Here is a 22,834-nt window from a genome sequence, read left to right on the forward strand (position 1 = left end):
ATCTGTCTTGTTTTTACTTAGGAGCATGGAACATATCTCATGGACAAAATGATTTTTGATTTTGATTTTTTTTTAAAAGGGTCTCATGGCTAGGCAGTGGAACTGGTCAAGCTGTTAAGCTGTTCACTCCCTTGATATTTTGTTAGCCAAAAGAGCTCCCCTAACTTTTTTGTCCACTATCTTTATACAGTGGACCCGTGGGTTACGTTACCTTCGGGTAATGTAACTTTTGGGTTGCGAAGGCGGCACACCTGGAAGTGTATACTTCTGTGTTTCACCACGCGCGCATGCGCAGAAGGGCGCCTCCGGTTACAAAGATTTCGGGATACGGCCAAGCCTTCAGAATGGATCCCATTCATAACCGGAGGTACCACTGTACAGTAGAACCTCTACTTACGTCCCGCTCTAATTAGGCCCATTCCAAGTTATGACCATGGCAAACCCCGAAGTAAACACCGGGTTTGCCGTGATTTGCGCATGCGCAGAGGCGTCTGCAGCCATTTGCACATGTGTAGAAGCGGGCTGCCGCCAAATGCACCTGTGCAGAAACAGGCTGCCACTGAATGCACCTGCACACAACACCACTTCTATCAGCGACCTGTTTCGCCATAAGGACGGGCCTCCAGAATGGATTGTGGTCATGAGTAGAGGTTCCACTGTACTTCTAGGAGGAGAATTTTCTTATTTTAAGAAAATAATAAAAGCTGTGCTGGATCAGACCAAAGGCCCTTGTAGTTCTAACAGAGGCTAGCCAGACACCTCTGGGAAGCGAAGAAGGTCATGAGCTCACCAGTTCTCACGCCTCGTGATTCCCAGAAACTGGTATTCAAAGGCACACTGTCTCTGGCACATAGTACCACAAGCCTTCATGCCTCATAGCCACTGATAGCATCATCCTCCATGACTTTGTCTAAATTCCTTTTGCAACCATCCAGGTTGGTGGCCATTGCTACATCTTATATAATAATTTTCTACATCTTATAGAAAATATTTTTGAAATTTAGAAATTGTCCTTTATTTAGAATGGCTTTCAGGACAGTATATGAAAACAATTAAAATTACAAATACAGTGGTACCTCGGGTTTTCAAACGTCTCCGTTGAGAAACATTAGGGTTTACGAACACCTTAAACCCAGAAGTAAATGCTTCGGTTTTCAAACATGCCTTGGAAGTCAAACATGCCACGCGGCTTCCGCTGAGTGTAAGATCCTGAGGCCTAGCTATTGGCTGTTGAGTTTTCGGTTTTCGAACGTTTCAGAACTCGAACGGTCTTCTGGAACAGATTATGTTAAAAAACCGAGGCACCATGGTACAATTTGAAACAAACCACCAGTGCAATAAAATTAAATGAAACCATTGAACCATCGAAATACTATAATCTATGCATCAAATGCTTGGTTTGCTTTGGAATGTTTACACGACCAGTAAAGACCAGTAATTTTCCTAATTCAAAGACTAGCAATATTTTTTTCTTCCTGCCATTCCATTTATCATATTACTTGGCACTAGTGGGCTGCCCCTTACATGTTGCATCTGTAAGCTTTGTGATGGCCATTACCAACAACCATTTTGGTGTGTTTGGTTCATACTGATTTTCTGGTTGCCGTTCTTTCCCCTAGTTTCCAGTACAATGGAAAGCATTCTGGAATTCCAGTTCAGGTAGAATCAGAAGATTACTTTTTAAATTTACTGTCAGTTTTCTGTGTTGTCTGTATGGCATTGCTGAAGTGATAGTCGCAAATGATACTTATTAGAGGTAATTAGTAAAAGGAGGAGAGGAGTATGGAGATCCAGAATTATTTATAGAGCCTAGATGGGAAATGGAGTATGTAAAATTGCACATTTTTAATAATACACTGAAGCAACAGTTAAGAGACATCAGGTTGATGCCATAAAGACAGATATGCACAAACTAAGAAAAAATGAGTTTAATAATAATAAATCAGGTTTTAAAAGCTGACATTCAGACTGTGAATTACAGTTGCATGTTGGAAAAGCATCAGGCTAGCACTTGGGATTTCAACTTAGAGGCTAATAACCAACACCCATATATTTGTAACCTAAGCATCGTATTCTGGTGCATCAGATTCCCCTCACCCCTTGCAGGTCATTGAGTTTTCCCCTAGTCTTTCCCCCTTGCTTCTTGGTTTGCAGAGATCTGGTATGGAAAGAAGAGACTCCCATGTTCCAACTCAGGGACTCTAAAAATGAGTGTGCTATCTCTGAGTACCCCAAGTATGATCTGGGGGCACATAAACAACTGTGGGTCTCAGGATGGTAGACTGTTTGAGAAAGCTCATGTAATTTGTATGCTCTCAGAGGTATGAAGGATGAGCAGACTGTAAGTGTACTTAATAAATGAATGAGACCATGAAGAAGAACTAACAAAGCATACAATAACTGGGATAGGATGGTCCAGTGGTCTGGCTCTCTATGGCAGCTGCATTAACTGACTGGAAGAGAAGAAGGAACTACATTGCTTGGTACATTACTTGGCAGTTATGGCCTCTCTGGTATCCTCCTCGTCCACTTCTAGGTAGTATGTTGGTACCATGTTTCAGGGTCAGTTTTAGTATGGCATGTGCAATGGCTTACATACAAGATATTGGTAAGCCTTATAGCAATCTGTTTACATGTATGCATATAATGAAAGAGAATTGATTCATGCTGAAGACAATATCTCTTGTCAAACTGTGTTAATGTCACACTGAGCCAATGGTTTGGAACTCCGGCAGTTAAGTGCTCTAATGCATTTTACATTAGCAGTAGTTATGGGAAATCGTAATATCTTTATGCTCTGATTCGGTTAACTGTGTCCATTTCTTATGCTATAATTTTGTATGCACGTCTCATAAGTGATTTACAAACCAGAGACTCTGCTTCTGTACTTAGAACAGGTTTGCACCTGGATCCTTTTGTGTAACATCACAGGAGACTTTAATTCTAGACAATTCAGTAAAGTTTCCAGTATCTTTTTTCAGTTTTGCAAATATTTACCTTTCAGAGTCGTATGATTTCTATCTTATCTTTCAAATTACTTTGTCTTCCTTTGTTTTATGAACTGGTACATGGGCTTCCAAGACTTTCTTTTCGGTGTCAGTGACCAAATAGAAATTTTCTTGTTACACAACTACTTGCTTAGTTCGTTCCCCCCCACCACCACCAAAAAAAATACATTCAGAAGACATGGCATCTGAACTTGGATCACTTGAAAATAGTGAATGTAACTATTTAGTTCATCTTTCACTTGTGTATGTCCTTTAGGTGTGAAGTGGTTATTTTTCAGCTTTTCCAAGAAGTGTAGCGTGAAGACTGTAGCCTCTTTTTTTTCATTACAACAAGTGATGAAGGGAAATTGCTTGGGAAATTTTATTTCTGCTAATGAATAGATAGATAAATATAATTAATGGCTAAATTCAGGTTTCTTTAAAATAAAAAAGTACACCTGCAGGTTTGAAACTACCTAATCAGAAAGTAATGGCACTTTATTCCCTATAAAATGACATATGTAAGAGATGAATTTAAAGTTTCTTTTAGAGAAGGACAGACAGCTATGTGCCCCTACATTTGTACCCTTGATTATTGACATCAAAAGCCTTGAGAAGACTCTTCAGACATTTGAGCACGAAGCCAAAGGGTGGAAATCCTCTTCTTGGCTGCTACGCCATTCCACCCCTAAGGACAAAAAATTCCCTATACTTATGCTTCAGAGAAGTGTATGGGGTAGCAGATAATGGAGGTCTATGTGTGTGTGTGCCTGAAGAACTGAGGCAGGGGGACCCCTGCTTGCCTCAGATCTCTTTGCAACAGTTCAAGAATCTCACATAAAAGAGCACTTCTGTTTGAATTGGTGACCCATATACCTAGTTTCCTTAAAAATAGGTTGCTTCTTAGTGGTGTTTGATTCTCTTTTTATAAGAACATAAGAAGAGTAATGCCGGATCAGAGCAAACGTCCACCCAGTCCAGCATTCTCTTTCCTTCAGAGTGTTGGACTAAATGTCTCTGGAAAGCTCACATGAAGTGCATGAAAGTGATGACCGATTTCTGTGGTTGTGGTCTCTGGTATCCAGTATTCATAGAATCATAGAATCATAGAGTTGGAAGAGACCACAAGGGCCATCGAGTCCAACCCCCTGCCAAGCAGGAAACACCATCAGAGCACTCCTGACATATGGTTGTCAAGCCTCTGCTTAAAGACCTCCAAAGGAGGAGACTCCACCACACTCCTGGGCAGCAAATTCCACTGTCAAACAGCTCTTACTGTCAGGAAGTTCTTCCTAATGTTTAGGTGGAATCTTCTTTCTTGTAGTTTGGATCCATTGCTCCGTGTCCGCTTCTCTGGAGCAGCAGAAAACAACCTTTCTCCCTCCTCTATGTGACATATTCAAAGAGAGCTTCCCTCCCAGATTGTTACCAAAGCCAGCAATCTGTTGGTTCTTCTTTGTACACTGGCTCACTGTTTCTGCAGCTAAGTTGTTGCATCATCTTGCCCTTTCTCTTCTTTGGGCACTGAGTACAACACCTTGCCCTTGCTGCATTAATGTTATCCTGGACTGAACAGCATGTACTCTCAATTTACTTTCTTTCTCGGTATTGGCTAACACACTTCCATAGTAAAATTGTTAATGGGTCATGCAGCAAAAATCTTGGATTAATGAGTTCGACTTGTTCATGGAGCAGGTTGCGAAGGTTGGTGGCCAATAAAACAAGGAGAACATTTTGACCTTGCTGGAGTAGATTGTGGTTAGTTACTTACTGAAGCAATTTGAGTCTTTTTTTTTAGAGCAGTTGATAAAAACCACTGATGTAAAGTCCTTAAAACATGCTGCTCTTCATTTCTTGTGGTGGACGGTCTGTAGGGTAGTTCTGTCAATGGTTTTACAACTGAAATCATTTCCTTTTAATAAAGTCAGTTGCAGCTGGGATTGTAGCTAAAATGAGAGACAAAACTAAAAACTAAAACTAAAAATCTTTTTTAAAAATAATAATAATTTGAAAACTGAATATACCACTCCAGCCCAAAACAATAGCACAATGAATACTGTGCATACTCAGTTGCCACAGAATGAACGGTAGCAATTGGAAAAGTAAAATGTAAAGGGAAGTAGGAGGAGAAAAATGAATAACTAGCTGTTACCCTAAACAAGAACACTTGCATGTTATTAATGTTATTCATTAATAAGAGTGCAAAGAGTGCTTTTTGAGTACAAAACACTTAAAATGCCTTGCCTGAGGAACAATAATATTTCAAAAATCAAGAAGCTTTAATTGGAGCATTTGGTGTTAAAAGAGTCTGTGATTTGAGCAAGGGAATGTAGAAGATCTCATGTTCAGTGCTCAGCAGATCTAGTTAAAAAGGGTCGCAGGTAGCAAGCCTGGGAAAGCTCTTGGAGAACTTCCATCCTTCAGAATGGGCACTACTGGACTAGTTGAAACAATGGCAGTTGAGCCAAAGACAACTTCACATGTTGAACAACATATAGAGCCAGTTAAATTGGGGTCATATCATGACAAAAGCAAAGTGTATGCACCATGGTTCTGTCATATCAACTTCAGCTCTTGCCTGCTTCCAACATAAGCATTTGAAATGACCAGCTGATACTAATTAACTTTGCAGAGCCAGAAAAGAAATTCTAAGATGGGTTGCACTAACTGGCACAATGTCGCAAGCTGTTAATATTGTCTTAATATTGCTGGGATGTAACTTGTAGATAGGTATTCCTGCAAAGGCATGGAGCCCAAAACCTGTTACTATTTTTGCAGCAATTGGTAGCCAGCCATTAATCTAGAATGTTCTGTATGCAAATACTGATGTAGTCACTCTTCAGATAGCATTTTTAAAATAAATTCCTGGTAGGTAGCCATCTGGCTGACGAGCCTACTTTGACGACATATTTTATGGTATACTTAAATGCTTGGATTCCATAGTTTTATTGATCTTCTAAACCATATGTTCAGATGCTTTAGACAAATTAATATTTTGATGACAATTCTTAATGTACCTTTTCACCTTGTGTTGGTAATTGATTTTTTTATTTTTTGGAAGGGGGGTTGCTGCAGATCTACAATAAGGCCGAAACATCACAGGCATGGTCAAAAGAAAAAGTACTTTTTAAATTGTTACAGGTGTTAAATCGCAAAGCCAGTGAGGTGCTATCTGTTAATATCATCTTCAGTGTGACACAATGAGAATCAGTTGTTCCCGGCTGCCATTGTTACAGATTGCATTTACCATAGGAAAGCATGTGGTTTTTGCATATTCATTTAGCTGCTGTGGATCCTGCTGCTAGATTTCCAGGTCTATCCTTAAGTTAAACAAAAAACCAGTGTGTATTTTGCCTGCATATTTTTTTTAGAACCATTCTCACATCCTCGTGTAACTATTTTTGATGAACAACTTGGATAAATACATTGAGGGGTTGTTTATCAGATTTGCGGATGACACTGGACTGGGAGAGGTGACTAATGCTGGAGAAGATAGAATCAGGATTCATGGTGACTTTAACTGATTGGAGAACTGGGTCCATACTAACAAAATGAATTTCAGTAGGGCCAGGTGGCAGGCAGGAAGAACCAGCAGCACAAATATGAAATGAGGGACACTTGGCTTGGCTTCATAGGAGCTTCAGCAGTAGAGTGCAGCAGGAGAAAAAAGCTAATTCTATTCTAGGCTGCATCAGCAGAAGTACAGTGCCCTCATCAAGAGAAGTAATACTACAGCTCTATTCTGCCTTGATCAGACCCCACCTCAAGCACTTTGTCCAGTTCCAGGCACCACAATTTAAGAAGGATATTAACAAGCTGGAACATGTGCAGAGGAGGTGACCAAGATGATCAAGGGTCTGGAAATCAAGCCTTAGAACAGTTGTGAGAACTGGATACGTTTAGTCTGGTAAAGAGGAGACTGAGAGGAGATATGATCAGTGGTGAAGCTGCATGCTCCACTACTGGAGGTGGAGAGCAGGCAGGGGCGTGGCTGGTGCCCCCCTGGGGCATGGCATGCGTTCTGGGAGCGTGGCACACCGTCTGTGGGGCATGACACCTGGCGCATACGGGGGTGCGTGACACGTGTCGGGGGGGCGCTGCGATGGCTCCCTACCAGAATAGTGGTGCCGGGGGTGGTCCACTCCCTCCACACTCCCGTTCCTCCACCAGTGGATATTATAGCCATCTTCAAATATCAAAAATCACATGGAAGATGGAGCAAGCTTGTGTTCTCCTGCTACACTAGGCTTCACTGGTGGTCAAGGCACTTGGGTACACTTGAAATGGCAGTAAAGCAAAGCATCTTGATAACACCAGGGTAATAGCGCTTAGTCTTGGTTTGGATTCCTTTGGAAGATTTTACTTGCATCTTACGGCCTTTTGTGTAATATTTGAGTTGATCTATAAATGTAAAAGTTGAGAGCAGGGCTCTTTTTTTTGAACAGAAACTCATGGGAACACAGTTCTGGCACCTCCTAGGTGGGTGCCATTGCCATTATAAGAGAACAAAGGAGGCGTTCATGGGGAGTTCCAGCACCTATTATCCTAGAAAAATAGCACTGGTTGAGAGTATGTGGAGACATAGTGTTACACTCCAGCAGACAGCTAAAGCAACGGCCCTGTTTCAGATCTCCAGAGAAAAGCACTCCACCCCGCACTGATACTTTTTCAGAGCCTAGCTCTCTGCTTCATTTTCTGTTTTTCTCCTGAAAAATGCTACTATTGGTTACTACTCAGCTAGTTTGTTTGTTCTCCCTGGCTACAGTGGGGAGCAAGGGTGAGTCATCTTTTCCAACTATCTCCTAGTCATCTTGGGTTATGTACCTATTTGCCTGTTGTGTCCCGAACAAAGGATGTACCCAGCCTCATTGACAAGGGACTATTAAGTCACCAGGAGTACTCCTGGCTCTGTTAATCCTCTTCAGTCTAAACCTCAGGTTTTTCAGGGTATTAACATAGGACCACATTTACTGAGGCAAGGAAATTGGTGCCCCAGACCCATAAAGTACTTTAAACAATGGTTTGGGGGGGTGTTTTTCTTCTTTGACTTAAATCCCGAGTCTCCAAGTCAAACCAAGGGTATGGTTTGAAGGCTGCATCTCTGGATCAGCCTTTGTTTGAAAAATGACACAGGAGATGCCATCTGCATTATTTCTTTATTAAATTTGTTTCCTGACTTTCCTCCCCAAGCAGCCCTCAAAACGTTATAACAGTATAATTTAAAATCAATTCAAAACATACTTAAAATATGCAGAAACTATGAAAAGCCATCTAAAAAAATTCAAGTACATTTAGAACAGCTTAAAATGTATAAAAGCAAACACATACCCTGCCTATTCTATTATATGCTTTGTAATTCTATCTTTAACAAATACTTTCCACCAGGTTTCTCAGAAAAGGCATTAAACTAGCCAGTGTAATTTCATAGTTTCTCCCTGGATCCCTTTCCAGTCCTTCCTAAGTCGATCATAGTGACTAGTTAACATTTTTGTTAGGTTTTGATCAGCAACCTTTTTCAGCCGTGGGCTGGTCCACCATCTCGCAGACCATGTGGCCAGACTATATTTTGGGGGGAAAATGAACGAATTCCTATGCCCCACAAATAACCCAGAGATGCATTTTAAATAAAAGGACACATTCTACTCATGTAAAAACACACTGATTCCCAGACTGTCCATGGGCCGGCTTGAGAAGGCGATTGGGCCGCATCCGGCCCACAGGCCTTAGGTTGCCTACCCCTGGCTTAGAACATCAACTCGTCGCTACTGTTAGCCGCTGACTCCCTTCCTGGAAAAGTTAGTACGGGCACAGGGATTTGACTTGTATCTTCTATAAAGATAGATGCAAAGAATTGATGCAGCTTCTCATCAATCTCCTTTTCCTCCTTTGGCACAAATTTGACTCTCTTGTCATCCCAAGGTTCTACTGCCTCCCTAGCTGGTCTCCTGCTACTCATGTACTTACATAATCTTTTGTTGGTCTTTGTGGGTGGTTTTGTTTGTTTGTTTGTTTGTTTAGCAATGTGCTCCTCAAATTATTTTTTTTAGCATCCTTATTGCCAGCTTGCATTTCTTTTGCCAGAATTTGTGTTCCGTTTTGCTCTGCTCATTTGGACAAGACTTCCATTTTTTGAAGGAAGCCGTGTAACCTCTAATAGTTTCTTGACTGCTCATTAACCACATTGACATCATATTGGCACCGCTCGTACTTTTTCTGATCTGAAGTATAGATTCTAGTTGAGCTTCTATTATTGTGATTTTGAATAACCCCCAACTGTTCTTGGGAGATTTGACCCTCTTTGCTTTGCCTTTCAATTTTCCTTTTCACCAGATCCATCATTTTTTAGACATTTTCTCTTTTGAAGTCCAGTGTGACTGTGTTGGACCACTGTCCAGCAAACCATGTGGGTGCAACCTGACATTTGCAGCCTTTGTACAATGCAGGCAATTCAGCATACCCACCACAAACCTAACTATATCTCTAATGAACAAGTCACCCACTACTAGGAGATCCCCACTCCTTGGAGAAGTATCCTTGATGTGAGGGAATAGTTGTTTGCCTCCCAAGAAATGGGTTCCTTCTACAGCAGGGTTTCCCTTGAGTCTCCAGTTGTTTTTGGACTACAATTCCCATCATCCCTAACCACTGGTCCTGCTAGCTAGGGATGATGGGAGTTGTAGTCCAAAAACAACTGAAGACCCAAGTTTTCCTGAAGACCCAAGTTTTCCTCTCCTTCCCCAAGCAGAGGAACTGACACCCTGGGAATAAGTTACCACTGTCCAATTTATCAAAGCTTCATTCACCAATCCCTCTAACTTTCTCAGCTGCCTTGAGGGGACAGAGTTATTCCTTGAGGGTCAGGAGCTTATTGTACTGAGCACGCAGCCACAACCTCTGTCCAGGGGGCAGAGAGTCATTCGTGGGATATTGTGCACAATACAGAGCTCCCACCCCCTGCTGGTATTCTACCTGCATCCTTGTTGGTCTTGTTGAGTTTCTTGGATTTGGAGCTTGGAATTGGTTAGGCAAAAAAAGTGGGCAATGGTGAGTCGTCTGCACTAGGCTCCCAGCCCTGCGGCCAAACTAACACAGTTGCCTAACTGACATGGCTGGCCTAACTGACTTTGTCCTGGGCGCTTCCCTCTTCCTCATAGAATAGGCCTATTTGCTGAGAGTGCTCTCTCTCTAGCCTGGAGTACTTTGTATTCAAAAGCAAAAAGCTTCCAGAAACGGGCCGTTTTATTCTCATCTGTGTATTGTCTCCCAACCTTACAGCAGAGAGAGGCATAGTGTGTGCAGTCACTATGTAATCCGACAGTGTTCTTTTCCCTGGTTCACAAGTATAATCCACTGGCAGATAGGAGCTTTGTCTGCTTAATAGAGGGCAATACCGATCTCATTTCATTTTGGAGGCTTGATTGTGGTCTGGGAGGGGGGCATTTCAGTTGAATTACTGAAGTGAAACAAAAGGAGAGTGATGAAATGATTAGGAGAAGGGGCTTTTAAGTTTTTTAAAAAACCAGACCCTTTGGAAACTGCTGGTGGCTTTGGTAGCAACAACAGAGCTCTCCTCACCGCCAGCTGTCCTTCCTTCCCATGGTCAGTCTAGGAAGGAAGAATGGAGGTAGTGTCTGTAATAGGTGCTTTAAAATAGGGTGGAGGGGGAGAAGGAAAAGTGCAAGGAAAAAACCACAAGGACTCCCTGATGCAATTGCAAGCCACCCGCTCCTGAAATATCTACCCTCAATTTGTCACCTGTGAATGGCAGAGGTCAATTGTTCCTCGCTCTGGATGGGAGAAAGATTGGGTAATGTGCCTTGTGTGTTACTATCAAACTCATCTTCTGCTGTCAGAAAATCTCTTCCTCTCAGCCTCTTACTAAAACTTAATTGTGAATCTAAGTTTTAAGAAAAAAATGGTGGTGCTATTACGTGGCTGTTACTGAAATTAGAATAATTCCCTATAAGAGTGTACTCAGATGGCTGAGTGCGGATCAGTTTGGAAGTGAAACTTGTTCCTTCAAAATTAGGGTAGTGGATTCTACATACAGTGGTACCTCGGATTAAGTACTTAATTCGTTCCGGAGGTCTGTTCTTAACCTGAAACTGTTCTTAACCTGAAGCACCACTTTAGCTAATGGGGCCTCCTGCTGCCGCTGCACAATTTCTGTTCTCATCCTGAAGCAAAGTTCTTAACCTGAGGTACTGTTTCTGGGTTAGTGGAGTCTGTAACCTGAAGTGTATGTAACCTGAAGCATATGTAACCTGAGGTACCACTGTATTCGGGGGACATTGTAGGTATGCAGAAGGGCATATATTTGTGAATTAAAAGAAAATAACTCTAACATTTAATTATTTTTTTTAAAAAAAAAACAGAACTGAATGGAAGGGACCTGTGAGCTTTCAGATTGTTTATGGCAGTTAAGCATATAAAGAGAAAGAGTTTAGTGAAATCAGAAGTCATGTAAACTGTGTATGTGTTACAATCAAATCTATGGCTGGGAACCGTGAGGCACAGTGTTAATATGTGAGTTGAAAACACACCCACAGGAAAATGGGAAGGGAATTAACCTGCTTAAGCCCCTAAAAACTTGTAGTAAGTATCCTGGAAGCAGCGAATTTGAGTTGGGGGATGCCTTTTCTTCTCCAGAACTGCATTCTCTCAGCCCATCAAGTTTAGGGTCAGTAGCCCTCCAGTGCAGGAGGGAAAGTCCTGCAGCAGTTTGGTAAGGAAAAAATACATTTGACCCTTTTTCTGCCCACTCCCCATTCACCCACAAGAAGCCTATACCAGTGCTGCGAGACTTGGGTTCGGGGCTATCTGAAGCCATAGAGAGGGGGAGCACTTCTTAGAGTCTGGTGGCAAGCAATAGCCTATCATTTCAGAGTCTAGTTTTGATAAGGAATGGTAAGGATCTAACATAATGCTTCTACTCAGCAGTTTCAATTATTATTGGACAGCTGAAGGGATAACTTCCTTAGTCCTGAAATTTGTGGAATTTTCTTTTGTTAATTGCTACGTTACGATCACAAGGTCATTATTGCATATCTGTTGTGACATTTCCCTTTTTTAATTTGACAGTTGCCAATCATGATTTGTGGTCTTGGTCCACAGTTCCAGTTCCGAAGCTTGTCTCTTGTCCGCATTGCTGGCCTGGAAGCCTGTGAAGGGTTCCAGAGGCTGAGCACGCAAAGTAGTGGGTAGTAGTTGGGCAGATGGCGAAGAAGCTCAGTCTGCTCCCAAGGGACAAGTTATGCATATTGTGGAGCTAGGCCAGCATTGCCGGCTTTACAGTCCCCGTGGGACCTTATTGGTTCTTTCAGTCACCTGATTCCTCCTGGGATGTAATCTGCCACATTGCTGTCCACCCATCTGCAGTAGTGGCACTGCAGAGCTGTTAAAATTAGGCCAGTGATTCCTGCTGCTTGCAGGGAATAAGATGCCTTGGCCCTACTGCCAGAGCCCCAGCTGCCTTATATCTAGTTTCGTCCTTGTTTATTTAACGAGATTTATTTATTCAAGTTGTGCCAGTAACCATTAAATGTTTGTCGGGAAAGTGATGTGATACTTGACTGAAAGAGGGCAGAGTCTGACCCTGGTTGCGTAGTGGGGCTTCATGTTCCTGATTTTTCCTGTATTTGCATGTTACAAAATTGGCGCTGTAAGCACAGCATTCAGAATTCGCCAGGCACATTTTGCATGTGGTTGATGCCCGGGTGCTAGGATGGCACCTGTTATTTCCAACACCTGGAGGTCCATGCCTGGGCAACCTTGGGTCTTGCCTGTTTTCACACACTAACAACACATCCTGTAAAATTCTATCTGCGGTATTTTATCTGCACGATCAGAACAAATTTTAGGAACCGAAAGGTTGTATTGAAAATATGACTTTTGAGCCATCTAACCCGAAAATGGCAACTAGACATTCCATTTTGGTGACTGTAACCCTGGTTTAAGGAACCATTTGGTGCCTAGCTTATATATCTGAGTTTCTAACAGTGTATATGTACCATTTATGTAGCACATAAAGCAACCCTTAAGATTTTATTTTTTTATGCACATTTGGTAGCCTTTTAATACACATTTTTGTGAATGGGAGCCTCTGTGTGCCTGAAAAGATTACTTGCTCAGAAAAGCTTTGTAGGCCTATGTTACTACAGTATCCTTTTCCAACCCTGGCATTCCCACAACGATATTCCAGCAGCTTGCCAGTAAGATCTATAAGACGAGAAAGTTTCTATTAACTTGATAGTCCATTAAACGGAGACTATCTGAACTGGGGCTACCTCCTGGGACGTGCTGTGTTTTAAAATGCAGCAGCAACCGTTCTGCTTGTTTTTGATTTCAGAACCTTTTAGCTGAGAAGGTGGAACAACTTATGGAATGGAGTTCAAGGCGCTCGGTCATCCGCATGAATGGAGACAAATTCAGAAGATTTGTGAAGGCCCCGCCTCGCAACTATTCGGTGATTGTAATGTTTACAGCTCTCCAGCCGCAGAGGCAATGTTCTGTTTGCAGGTACGTTTATACCCTTGGAAGCAGAACTTTTTGGTCTTCTCTTTTGATCATCTGCCTTCAGTCAATGTTTTCACATTTATCAGTTCTTTATCTGTTATGTAGTCAACTCACATGTTTGTGTTTATTGTGAGATACAAGTTGAATGTTAATTCATTAGTTTCTATGTTCAGAGGACATTTTATGCTCCATTTACAAATTGCAACAGTTGGGTGCGCTTTAATTTCAGGTTCTTTGGGTTACATATGTTTGTGTACACACACACACACACACACACACACACACACACACTTAAACACTTAAAAAAGGGATTCATTATTTCACAAGTTGACTGGCTGGTTTCTTCAGAGATCTTTGCCACAACTTAATACAATTTCAGGGCTTTTCGTAACATTCTTCAGCCTTCCTTCTATTGTTTGCACTCGGTGATTGCTGTGGAAAACGTTGCTCAAGTCTATTTAACGAGATGCTCCTTAAAAGCTGCAAATTTTAACCTGCAGTAGTGTAGACTGGATCTTGTTGTTTTGTAGGGGAGATACAGCCCCATGTAATAACCTGTCAATTAAGCAATCTAAATACGTGGGCACATAAAGCACTGCTTTTCACGTTGCAAATAGCTGAGTGAGAGCATACCTGTATTCCTTGTATATTTGCTGTTTTCCCTATAACACATTGTTGTTGCTTTTAACTGCATATATTTTGTCTACACATCAATACGGAACCCAGATCCCCATGGCACATACAAAAGTTCAACTTTTTTTTGAAGAACACATATGTTTTTGGGGATTCCACAGGTATGCCCAATATACAAGTATGCATGCAACATCGGAAACAGCTCTTAAGTCATCCACTAAGGAATCACAGTTGTTACAACATTTGTCAAACTGTCAATCATCTGTGGCTCTTCCATGAAGTTACACATTTCCTTTCCAGGACTCCTTGTTACTGTTTGGTTTCACAATCAGCTCCTTTTTTTCAGCATGTGAATTCTCAACAGGCCACTGCAGCTCTTTTTTAGAATGACAGGTTGGCATGATGGAATTGGCTTTGCAGTTGGAATGTGGCTTATTGTTGCTGAGAAACTGTATTATTCTCGGTGGGCTGAAGTTCAGGAACAATCGGAACAGCTTTAAATGGTTGCGGTTCTGATTATTATGCAAAATAGCCAGTAACACATTCCCTTGTGTTGGTCTGTGCATAAATCTTTTGTTACTAGGATTTAATGCTGTACAAATATTGCCATTTAATAAGAGGATACCATTTACTGCAGTGGGGGAGAAAAGGGCTTAAGGTTCATCCTGCTGTCTGGCATGGCAAAGACCCTGAACACGTCCCATTAATTTCAGTGAAATTCATTTCCAAGTAAATATTAGGACCGCAGGCCTAGTCATTTCTGCATAATGCAGCTGGACATCTAAAATAAGAAACAATTAACTCATTGCTTCTAGTTCAAAACGTTTAAAACAAATGTGAAATTGAGATTTAGCTTTGCTGTAGGGTACAATATGAATTAAATGAAGCTGATGTCGCTGCACCTGAAAATAATAACATAAAACGGAAGTTACTCCAATCACCAAGTAATTAAAAGGCAGGAGCTGTACGTAGAATAGAGAAGATGAATACAGAGTGCTGTGTTCAGTGCATTTTGGAGTTTTTGCTATGAGCAACCTAATGGGCGGTATTCAACTAAACAGTTCTGCTAGTACAAGCACTTTAGACAGTGCAACAGAACTTCCTCTCCCTGTTCTGTATCCCCTGAGTTCTGGGTTTCCCTCCAACCCTCCTAGAAAATTTAGGGGTTGTATGGGAGTTCACTGCATGCCCCATAGTACCTGCACTAGCGGAAATGCTTAGTTAGATACTACTGAATGCATCACTGACTGAAGCTACTCTTTTGTATAGCTCTCTTAGACACGAAGTTGTTTTCAAAGTAATTGTACACCACATATTAATATATTTCTCATATGAATTTTCCCCCTTGGAATCTCTACTTTTTTAGCAAAACATATATATTTTTTAATAAGCATGCAATATTAACTTTCTGCATGGAACTGCTCTGAAACAGTCATATTTGATCAATGCATAGGAAATTTCAGTGGGCGGTTGTTGTTGTTTTTCTATGTAGTTCATCCTTGAGCTTTAAGGTATTTCAGATACTGAGGATGCATTAAGTTGTGAAAAGTTCATAATTCCCTTCAACATATGGAAATATTTTTAAAAGTTTTCCTTCCAAGGTTGCCCAGAATACCTTTGCCAGCAAGACACATGATATATTTGGGGCTGAAATATGTAGCAGTGTGCTATTGTTTTAGTGGAAAGGATGTGATGTGCAGCTCTTTTTAGGAAATTGAGGTATGTGGTCATACCATTGGGTGGTATGAGTGTACAGTGTGTTGAGATTCTCATTTTCATTTTTTTCCTTCTGAGAGTTTTGAGGCAGTATGGCTGGGAAGACAAATCTTGCGTGTGGGTGGTGCATGTGGGAATCTTCAGAAGTCAAAATCTTTGCCATGTGTTCCAAAAAAGAAAAAAAAAATGTGTGTGAGGGGAACAGGTGTGCATGCTTCCCCCACCCTCAATGTTCCTGCACACATCAGGCGTGCTCCATGTCTCTTCTCATTTTGAAACTGGAATGTCTGAAGGGGGTTGTAAGCACATTCAGTTAAGCGTGCTTAGATTGTGATCAGCTACCCTGACAGCTCAAGGTTAGAAGTCTCCTTCAAACTGTCCAGATCTGATAGGAAGTTTCTCCAACATGGATGGAGGTCAGAAGACTGCGATTGGGCCTGATTCTTGCGCCTCCACTCCTCCTACAGAGTTTATGCCCCTCCCACACATTCTTTTGAATGCATGAATACAGCTGGAGTGACAGCTGAATGGCTGGAGGACCAAGGCTTCAATGTTTCTCATTGATCCATGTCCCTTCTTGGGATTAGCACAAGGAGAATAAATTATGCAAATTAAGTTGGCCCAGCTAATTTGTTGAACATACTCCAGTTACGGAGCACTATTTTAGTGCATTTGTTTTTGGCAGAGATTTGTTAGTATACATCCATTCATGGCTGACTACAAAATGCTACAGGATACCATTTGAGTATTGCTTTTCTCATCACTTGTCAGGAAGTCAGGAAGTTGGTCATTGGGTCATGATTCTGCCTACCATGTTTTAGAAGTCTGCATTAATGGAGGAAGTCAGAGCATGTGTTAGGTCTGTCCCTTATCATTAAATCTCAGTTGATCATCTCGAAGCTAATGATTAGCTCCATGGAAATTACTTTTTCTGTAATGTAAGGAAACTAAGTGAAATTATCAGATTTGCTCAGTGAATTTAGTTACTTCCTGTACAACTGTGTGGAAGTATGATCATCAAAAAACGAGGTACCTCTCAAAAACATGTCAAATAAAGTGAGTCTAGTTTTTGGTCACTCTTTTATATGTTGCATCTTCTGCACTTTATAGGATCTGAACAAGTTCTTCATTCTCTGACCCTTTTTGTGTGGCAATTCAGCTGCTTCCTTAGACCTCTTGGAGCTGATATTTTGCCAAATTCCTCCTATGCATCACTGTAAGAAGATTGTTAAGTCTTCCTTATGACAGCACACTGATCTTGGCAGGCTTTCCAAATGCCCTGAAGCCCAACTCAGCCACAGAGACAAGCCCTAGCTCTCCTCCCTTAAGTCTGAACTGATGGAGTGGGAAGCAGCAGCACAGGCTCATTGCAAAATCTGAGGATTTGCCTACCCTTCATCTGAGATGGACAAGAGGGGGAGAATATTTAATTTTCAAATGGTTCCAATGACAGCAAGTGATACGGCTTCTTTCAGAATCAGGATGATGTTGATGTTATTAGGGTGTCTTATTAGACCAAGTATTCAAATCTACGCTCAGCCATGACTCTCAGCCAGTGACTGCTTCTCAGTTGTTGTAGGGATGAAATGAGGGGGAGAACCAGGTGCGCCACATTGAGCTTCTTGGAGGAAAAGGTGTGATGTAATTGCAATAAAATAAATGCATTAAAAAAAACTTTTTTAGGCTCAGCACAAAGTCTGGAGGTTCTCATATTCTTCTCATTACCCTGAAACAGCCTTCCTTCTTTCTGCATGTTAATGCAAGAACCTTTTCAATTTTCTTATTAGCATAAAAGAAAATAAAAACACAGTTGCCAGTAGTGAGCTCATTCTAGTTCCCCTAGGTATAATCCATGACTAGATGTATCACTTGAGGCTATTGATCATGCAAAGCTATTGTAAGAGGAAGTGTGAAAAGGAATTAACATGTTGTGTGCAAACTTGACATTTACAGTGGTACCTCGGGTTAAGTACTTAATTCGTTCCGGAAGTCCATTCTTAACCTGAAACTGTTCTTAACCTGAAGCACCACTTTAGCTAATGGGACCTCCTGCTGCCACCGCGCCGCCAGAGCACAATTTCTGTTCTCATCCTGAAACAAACTTCTTAAACTGAGGTAATATTTCCGGGTTAGCGGAGTCTGTAACCTGAAGCGTATGTAACCCGAAGCGTATGTAACCCGAGGTACCACTGTATTCCAAAGTATGCAAAGCACCGTTCATGCATGCAGTGGTTTTCCCATTCATTCACATATTTGGGAACAGGTTGGATTGCATTCCCATTTGATGCATGGAACTGTTCCTGCCACAGTCCTGCAAAGAAGCCTGGGCTTGCCTGTTGCTCACCAGGAGCATTGCAGCACCTATATAAGGCTCAGTGTATCAAGTAAGAGCTTAAATGGTTAGTTAGAGCTAATAACTGATAACACCAAGGTTGCAGGTTTGATCCCTGTATGGAACAGCTGCATATCCCTGCATTGCAGGGGATTGGACTCGATGATCCTCAGGATCCCTTCTAACTATACAATTCTTTGATTCTATGACCAGTTATAAAGGTTGATGTTTCACTCTCTTGATAGCACTGGAAGCAAATTTAATAATAATAATAATAATAAATTTTATTTATACCCCGCCCTCCCCAGCCAAGACTGGGCTCAGGGCGGCTAACAACCAATAATAAAAACAAGTTGATTAAAATACAACTTAAAAAACTTAAACAATTTAGAAGCTTCCAGGAGAATTGTGGTAATATTACTTCTTAGAATACTTAGTTGGGTGCACTGCATCCTTCACCTAAAAGAAATAAAATATTGGCCGAACATTGTGAAAATAAATGGCAAGAGTGGAAAGAGGATACAAATTAGTGTGCCACTCCTACCGTTAAAAAAACATTGCCTTGTTAAATTCCAGTTCTCCGTCTTTCTGCCATTTCTTCTATTGGAGCGCCGCCAGTCAAATCCTGTAGCCATGTGCTTCAGCACCAGAAGCAGGATCACATTCCCTTTGATTGTAAATCTTATGCCTAAATCTTCCCACTGTGGACCTTTTGTTTGGGGTTTGCAGGAAGCAGAATTTGCAAGGAACAGTCAGTGTGATTGTGGGAAGAATCCTATAATTATGTGTGTCATGAAGACTATGGAAGCATGATGGGAAGCTACTAGACTGAAAGTGAGTTTGAGAAGCGAGCCTCCATGGATTTTTCTGGTGCTGCTTGTAGTGTTTTGATCCAGTGTTTCGATACTGCCAGGAAGGGGGGAAATACACTTAAAATGCAATCCTATGCCTGTGTTCCCTGGAAAAGACCCTGATGTTGGGAAAGATTGAGGGCACAAGGAGAAGGGGACGACAGAGGACGAGATGGTTGGATAGTGTTCTCGAAGCTACAAACATGAGTCTGACCAAATTGCAGGAGGCAGTGGAAGACAGGAGTGCCTGGCGTGCTCTGGTCCATGGGGTCGCGAAGAGTCGGACACGACTAAACGACTAAACAACAACATGCCTGTGTACTTTGAAGTAAGTCTCACTGTGTTCTGTTGGACTTACTCTGAGGTGTAGGAGTGCTTGGGATTTCAGCCTGATGATGCCACCCTCCCACTTTTGCTGGGATAAATTATTCCAAATTTTAAAAGTGCCTATGTAACCTTCCCCAATCTGGTGCTCTCAAGATCTTATGGGACTGCAACTTCCATCAACCCCAATCAACATAGCTGATGGTGATGGGTGATGGGAGATGTAGTTCAAAGACATCTGTAGGGCACTAGATTGGGGAGTTCTGACCTGGGGCCAAATGCCTATTGATGTTTGCTTCTGTGTTGGTGCTCATGCAACGGATGCTGATCCCCTGTCTGGGGGGGAATATGGGTGAAAGAACAGGGGACTTGATTCAGCCCTTCCTGCTCTCCTTCTTACTACATTACTGATAACCTGCTTTGGTCAGCACGTCTTCCAGCTCTGCCTAAATTGAGGTTAGGCACTGTTTTATGTGTGCAGAATCCCATCACTGCACGCACATACAGTTGTGTTGGTCCCAGATATTCAGATCTTATAAAAAGTTGGAGAGGGTGCCTTTTTTTTTGGTCAGGTCCATCATCTGCCAACTTAAGCCTGTTCAACATCCTTAACAGAGCAAGTAAAGGAGTTTTCATCATATCCACTGACAGAATGTATTTATTTATCAATCTGTTCTTATGATTGGAACATTATTACTTGCTTGATTTTATCATTGTAACTATATTAAACGTTTTTCTGACTGCATATGAAATGGTCAGGATCCGCCCTGCAACCTTGTGGCGAAGAGTGGGTAACGAATCTTACAAATAAAATAAGAATGTTCCCATCTCCTCCCTTTTATTGTTCAGATAGGGTCTTCCCTTTCACATTTGGGCTGGTTGGGAATATTGTGAAATGAAGGAGAAGTAAGAACAGGAGGAGAAGGTAGTGGCATCACCTATTAAAAAGCATATGGCAAGCTGGCATTTCCTCTTTATTTTCTGAACCAGAGCATCCTGCCTCTCGCCAGCACTGAAATGTCTGCTCTTCAGATCCAGGGTAATGGTGGGAGGAGGTCGTGTGTCACTTGTTCAGATTTTACACTTGAAAAGGAAGTAGGGGACATGGCAGTTGACCCTAGCTTAATCTCTGTGTATCTTCTGTATCAAGAGAGGCCACTTTTGTCTATACTTCCCCCTTCTTATTTTGATCCCAGTTCTACACACACACACACACACACACACACACAAGCTCTTCTCCAATTATATGACGTTTTCATTTTCACCTTCATGAAATTAGCACTTTACCATGCCGTGCAAGTGTGAGGAGCTGGAGTCAGTGCTGAGAACTGGACGGGCTCCATTTTACGCAAGAGCCTCCTCGAAAGCCGGTGCCCAGCGCAAGATGAAAAACAGCTTGTCTCGCTCGATGCCTGCTGGGCCTGCTGTCAGCCGACTGTATGTTCTTAATCACCATTCCAAATGAGGGATGACTTGGCCTTTGCCAACTATTTTGCTCTTCACACTCATACTCTCATGCACATGTACTTTTAATTCCTTCCCACTGAAATGTTTGCCTTTGCTATCTAAACTTGGGTTTTGCAAAACACACACACACCCCCCAAGACCAACAACAACTAGGGGTGCCAGCTGTTGATTGAGGTGGTGCAGCTGTGGGCCTTTCTTGCAGTACTGCTTGCTTACATTATATATGTTTAGCTTCCTCTTCTTCTTAGCTGCTGGTTGGTTAACTGAGCCAGTGTGGTGTAGTGGTTAAGAGCGGTAGTCACGTAATCTGGGTAACCGGGTTCATGTCTCCGCTCCTCCACATGCAGCTGCTGGGTGACCTTGGGCCAGTCACACTTCTTTGAAGTCTCTCAGCCCCACTCACCTCACAGAGTGTTTGTTGTGGGGGAGGAAGGGAAAGGAGAATGTTAGCCGCTTTGAGACTCCTGAAGGGGAGTGAAAGGCGGGATATCAAATCCAAACTCTTCTTCTTCTTCTTCTTAATAGCGTTTTACGGATTGTAATTGTTTCACTGATTGGTTAATTATGTAATATAACTAATGTTGAACCTGTGATGTTCTATTACGTTGTTATTTATTGTTTGCAAGCTGATTGGGGATTCATTTGAATGGAAAGCAGCACAGAAATACAACGAATCAAATCAAAACAAAATATATGTATATTTCTGTTTGCTTAATCCCCAATTTTCTTTCCGTATATACATACATACATATATGTATTAATGCATCTATGGAAAGAAAATTGGGAATTAAGCAAATAAGAAATCAGTGGTATGAAGGACAGATGTAGGTCTTGCTGAGTCTAGAGGGTTTCATAACCTACTGTGTTCTCTCTCTCAAGGTGGCAGTGAGGAGCTGGTGAAAAACCCAGTTGGCATTTTGACTTAAAATAATAAAACTGTTGTTTCTCTTCAAAATCCTTTTCAGTTTTCTTTCGAGTTCAGGAAACAAATGCTGGACTAAACCTGTAGCTGTAGCTTACTTATTTTTGAAAAGGTTTATACTCTGCTTTCTGATCAAATCTTTCCTCAGGAGGACTTATAACTGATGATAATCGTATAATACAAGCATTGAATTCACCTCTTCCCCGCCCCCCTTTTTTTGTAGGGCAGCCAATAGGCTGTCCCTAGCAGTCTGATGTGCTTGTCGCCACTAATGTCCTTCAGGGTCTTTTGCGAGCCCACCCAAGGGATATAACACCCCCTCTGGGGAGTGTGCTGCTTTATAACACAATATTGCAGCTTTAAAAATGTTTAGACCCAGTATAGTTATTCCAGCTTTGCAAATAACAGAACTGGATTTATTGGCCCTTGCAAAAGATTTACTAGCCCATTTGCACACATTTTTCTAATATGACTGTTTGTGATCTAAAAAAGGGATTGGCAGGAGGAATGCTACCATTGCCTGGTCACCTGAGGATCAGTTCTACCTACATGCAATTAGGAGAAGAGGTTACTTAGAGGTCTGAATTACTGTCCCTTCTTTATTAGCAAATTGTGAATCCCATAAACAAAAGGCAAATATTTTTGTCTATTCTTTGTGAACAGCTTAGGGTAGAAATATATTCTGTGCCTTCTTCCTCCAAGGAGTTCAGGGCAGTGTGTGTAGGCTTAGTCCATTTTATTCTCCCAATCAAGTTAAGGCTGAGAGATGATAAATTGCCCAGGTGAGTGTCATAGCTGAGCATGCTCAGGGGGCACAAAATGCTGACTGACTGCTGCTAGGAGAGGGGGCAGTGGAATGGTGTATTCAGGAAGGGGACGTGGCTGGCTAGAACCCTGAACAGGAGCAGCCAATTCTTCAGCATTCTTCTTGCAGGCCCCGCTTGCAGGCCGTTACATTTCAATTTCCCCAAAATGTGAAATATTTTCCTACTGTTTATCTCCATGTCCCTCAGCCCCTAAAGAGGACATCATACAAAAACCTCTATGAATTTCATATAAAATTGGGTATACAGTTGTACCTCGGAAT

At 41.8% G+C, this 22,834-nt stretch overlaps 1 protein-coding gene across 1 annotated transcript in view; it reads left to right on the forward strand.

Moving 5' to 3' along the window:
• The window catches only part of TUSC3 (tumor suppressor candidate 3), a 137,035-nt gene that overhangs the window by 32,153 nt on the left and 82,048 nt on the right, over positions 1-22,834 (forward strand). Inside the window, exon 2 of the mRNA XM_082238275.1 lies at positions 13,336-13,505. Within this exon, the coding sequence (XP_082094401.1) occupies positions 13,336-13,505 (170 nt within the window). The remainder of the gene's footprint in view (positions 1-13,335; positions 13,506-22,834) is intronic.

Source organism: Podarcis vaucheri (genome assembly GCF_965113315.1).
Source record: "Podarcis vaucheri genome assembly, chromosome: 9".
NCBI lineage: Eukaryota > Metazoa > Chordata > Lepidosauria > Squamata > Lacertidae > Podarcis > Podarcis vaucheri.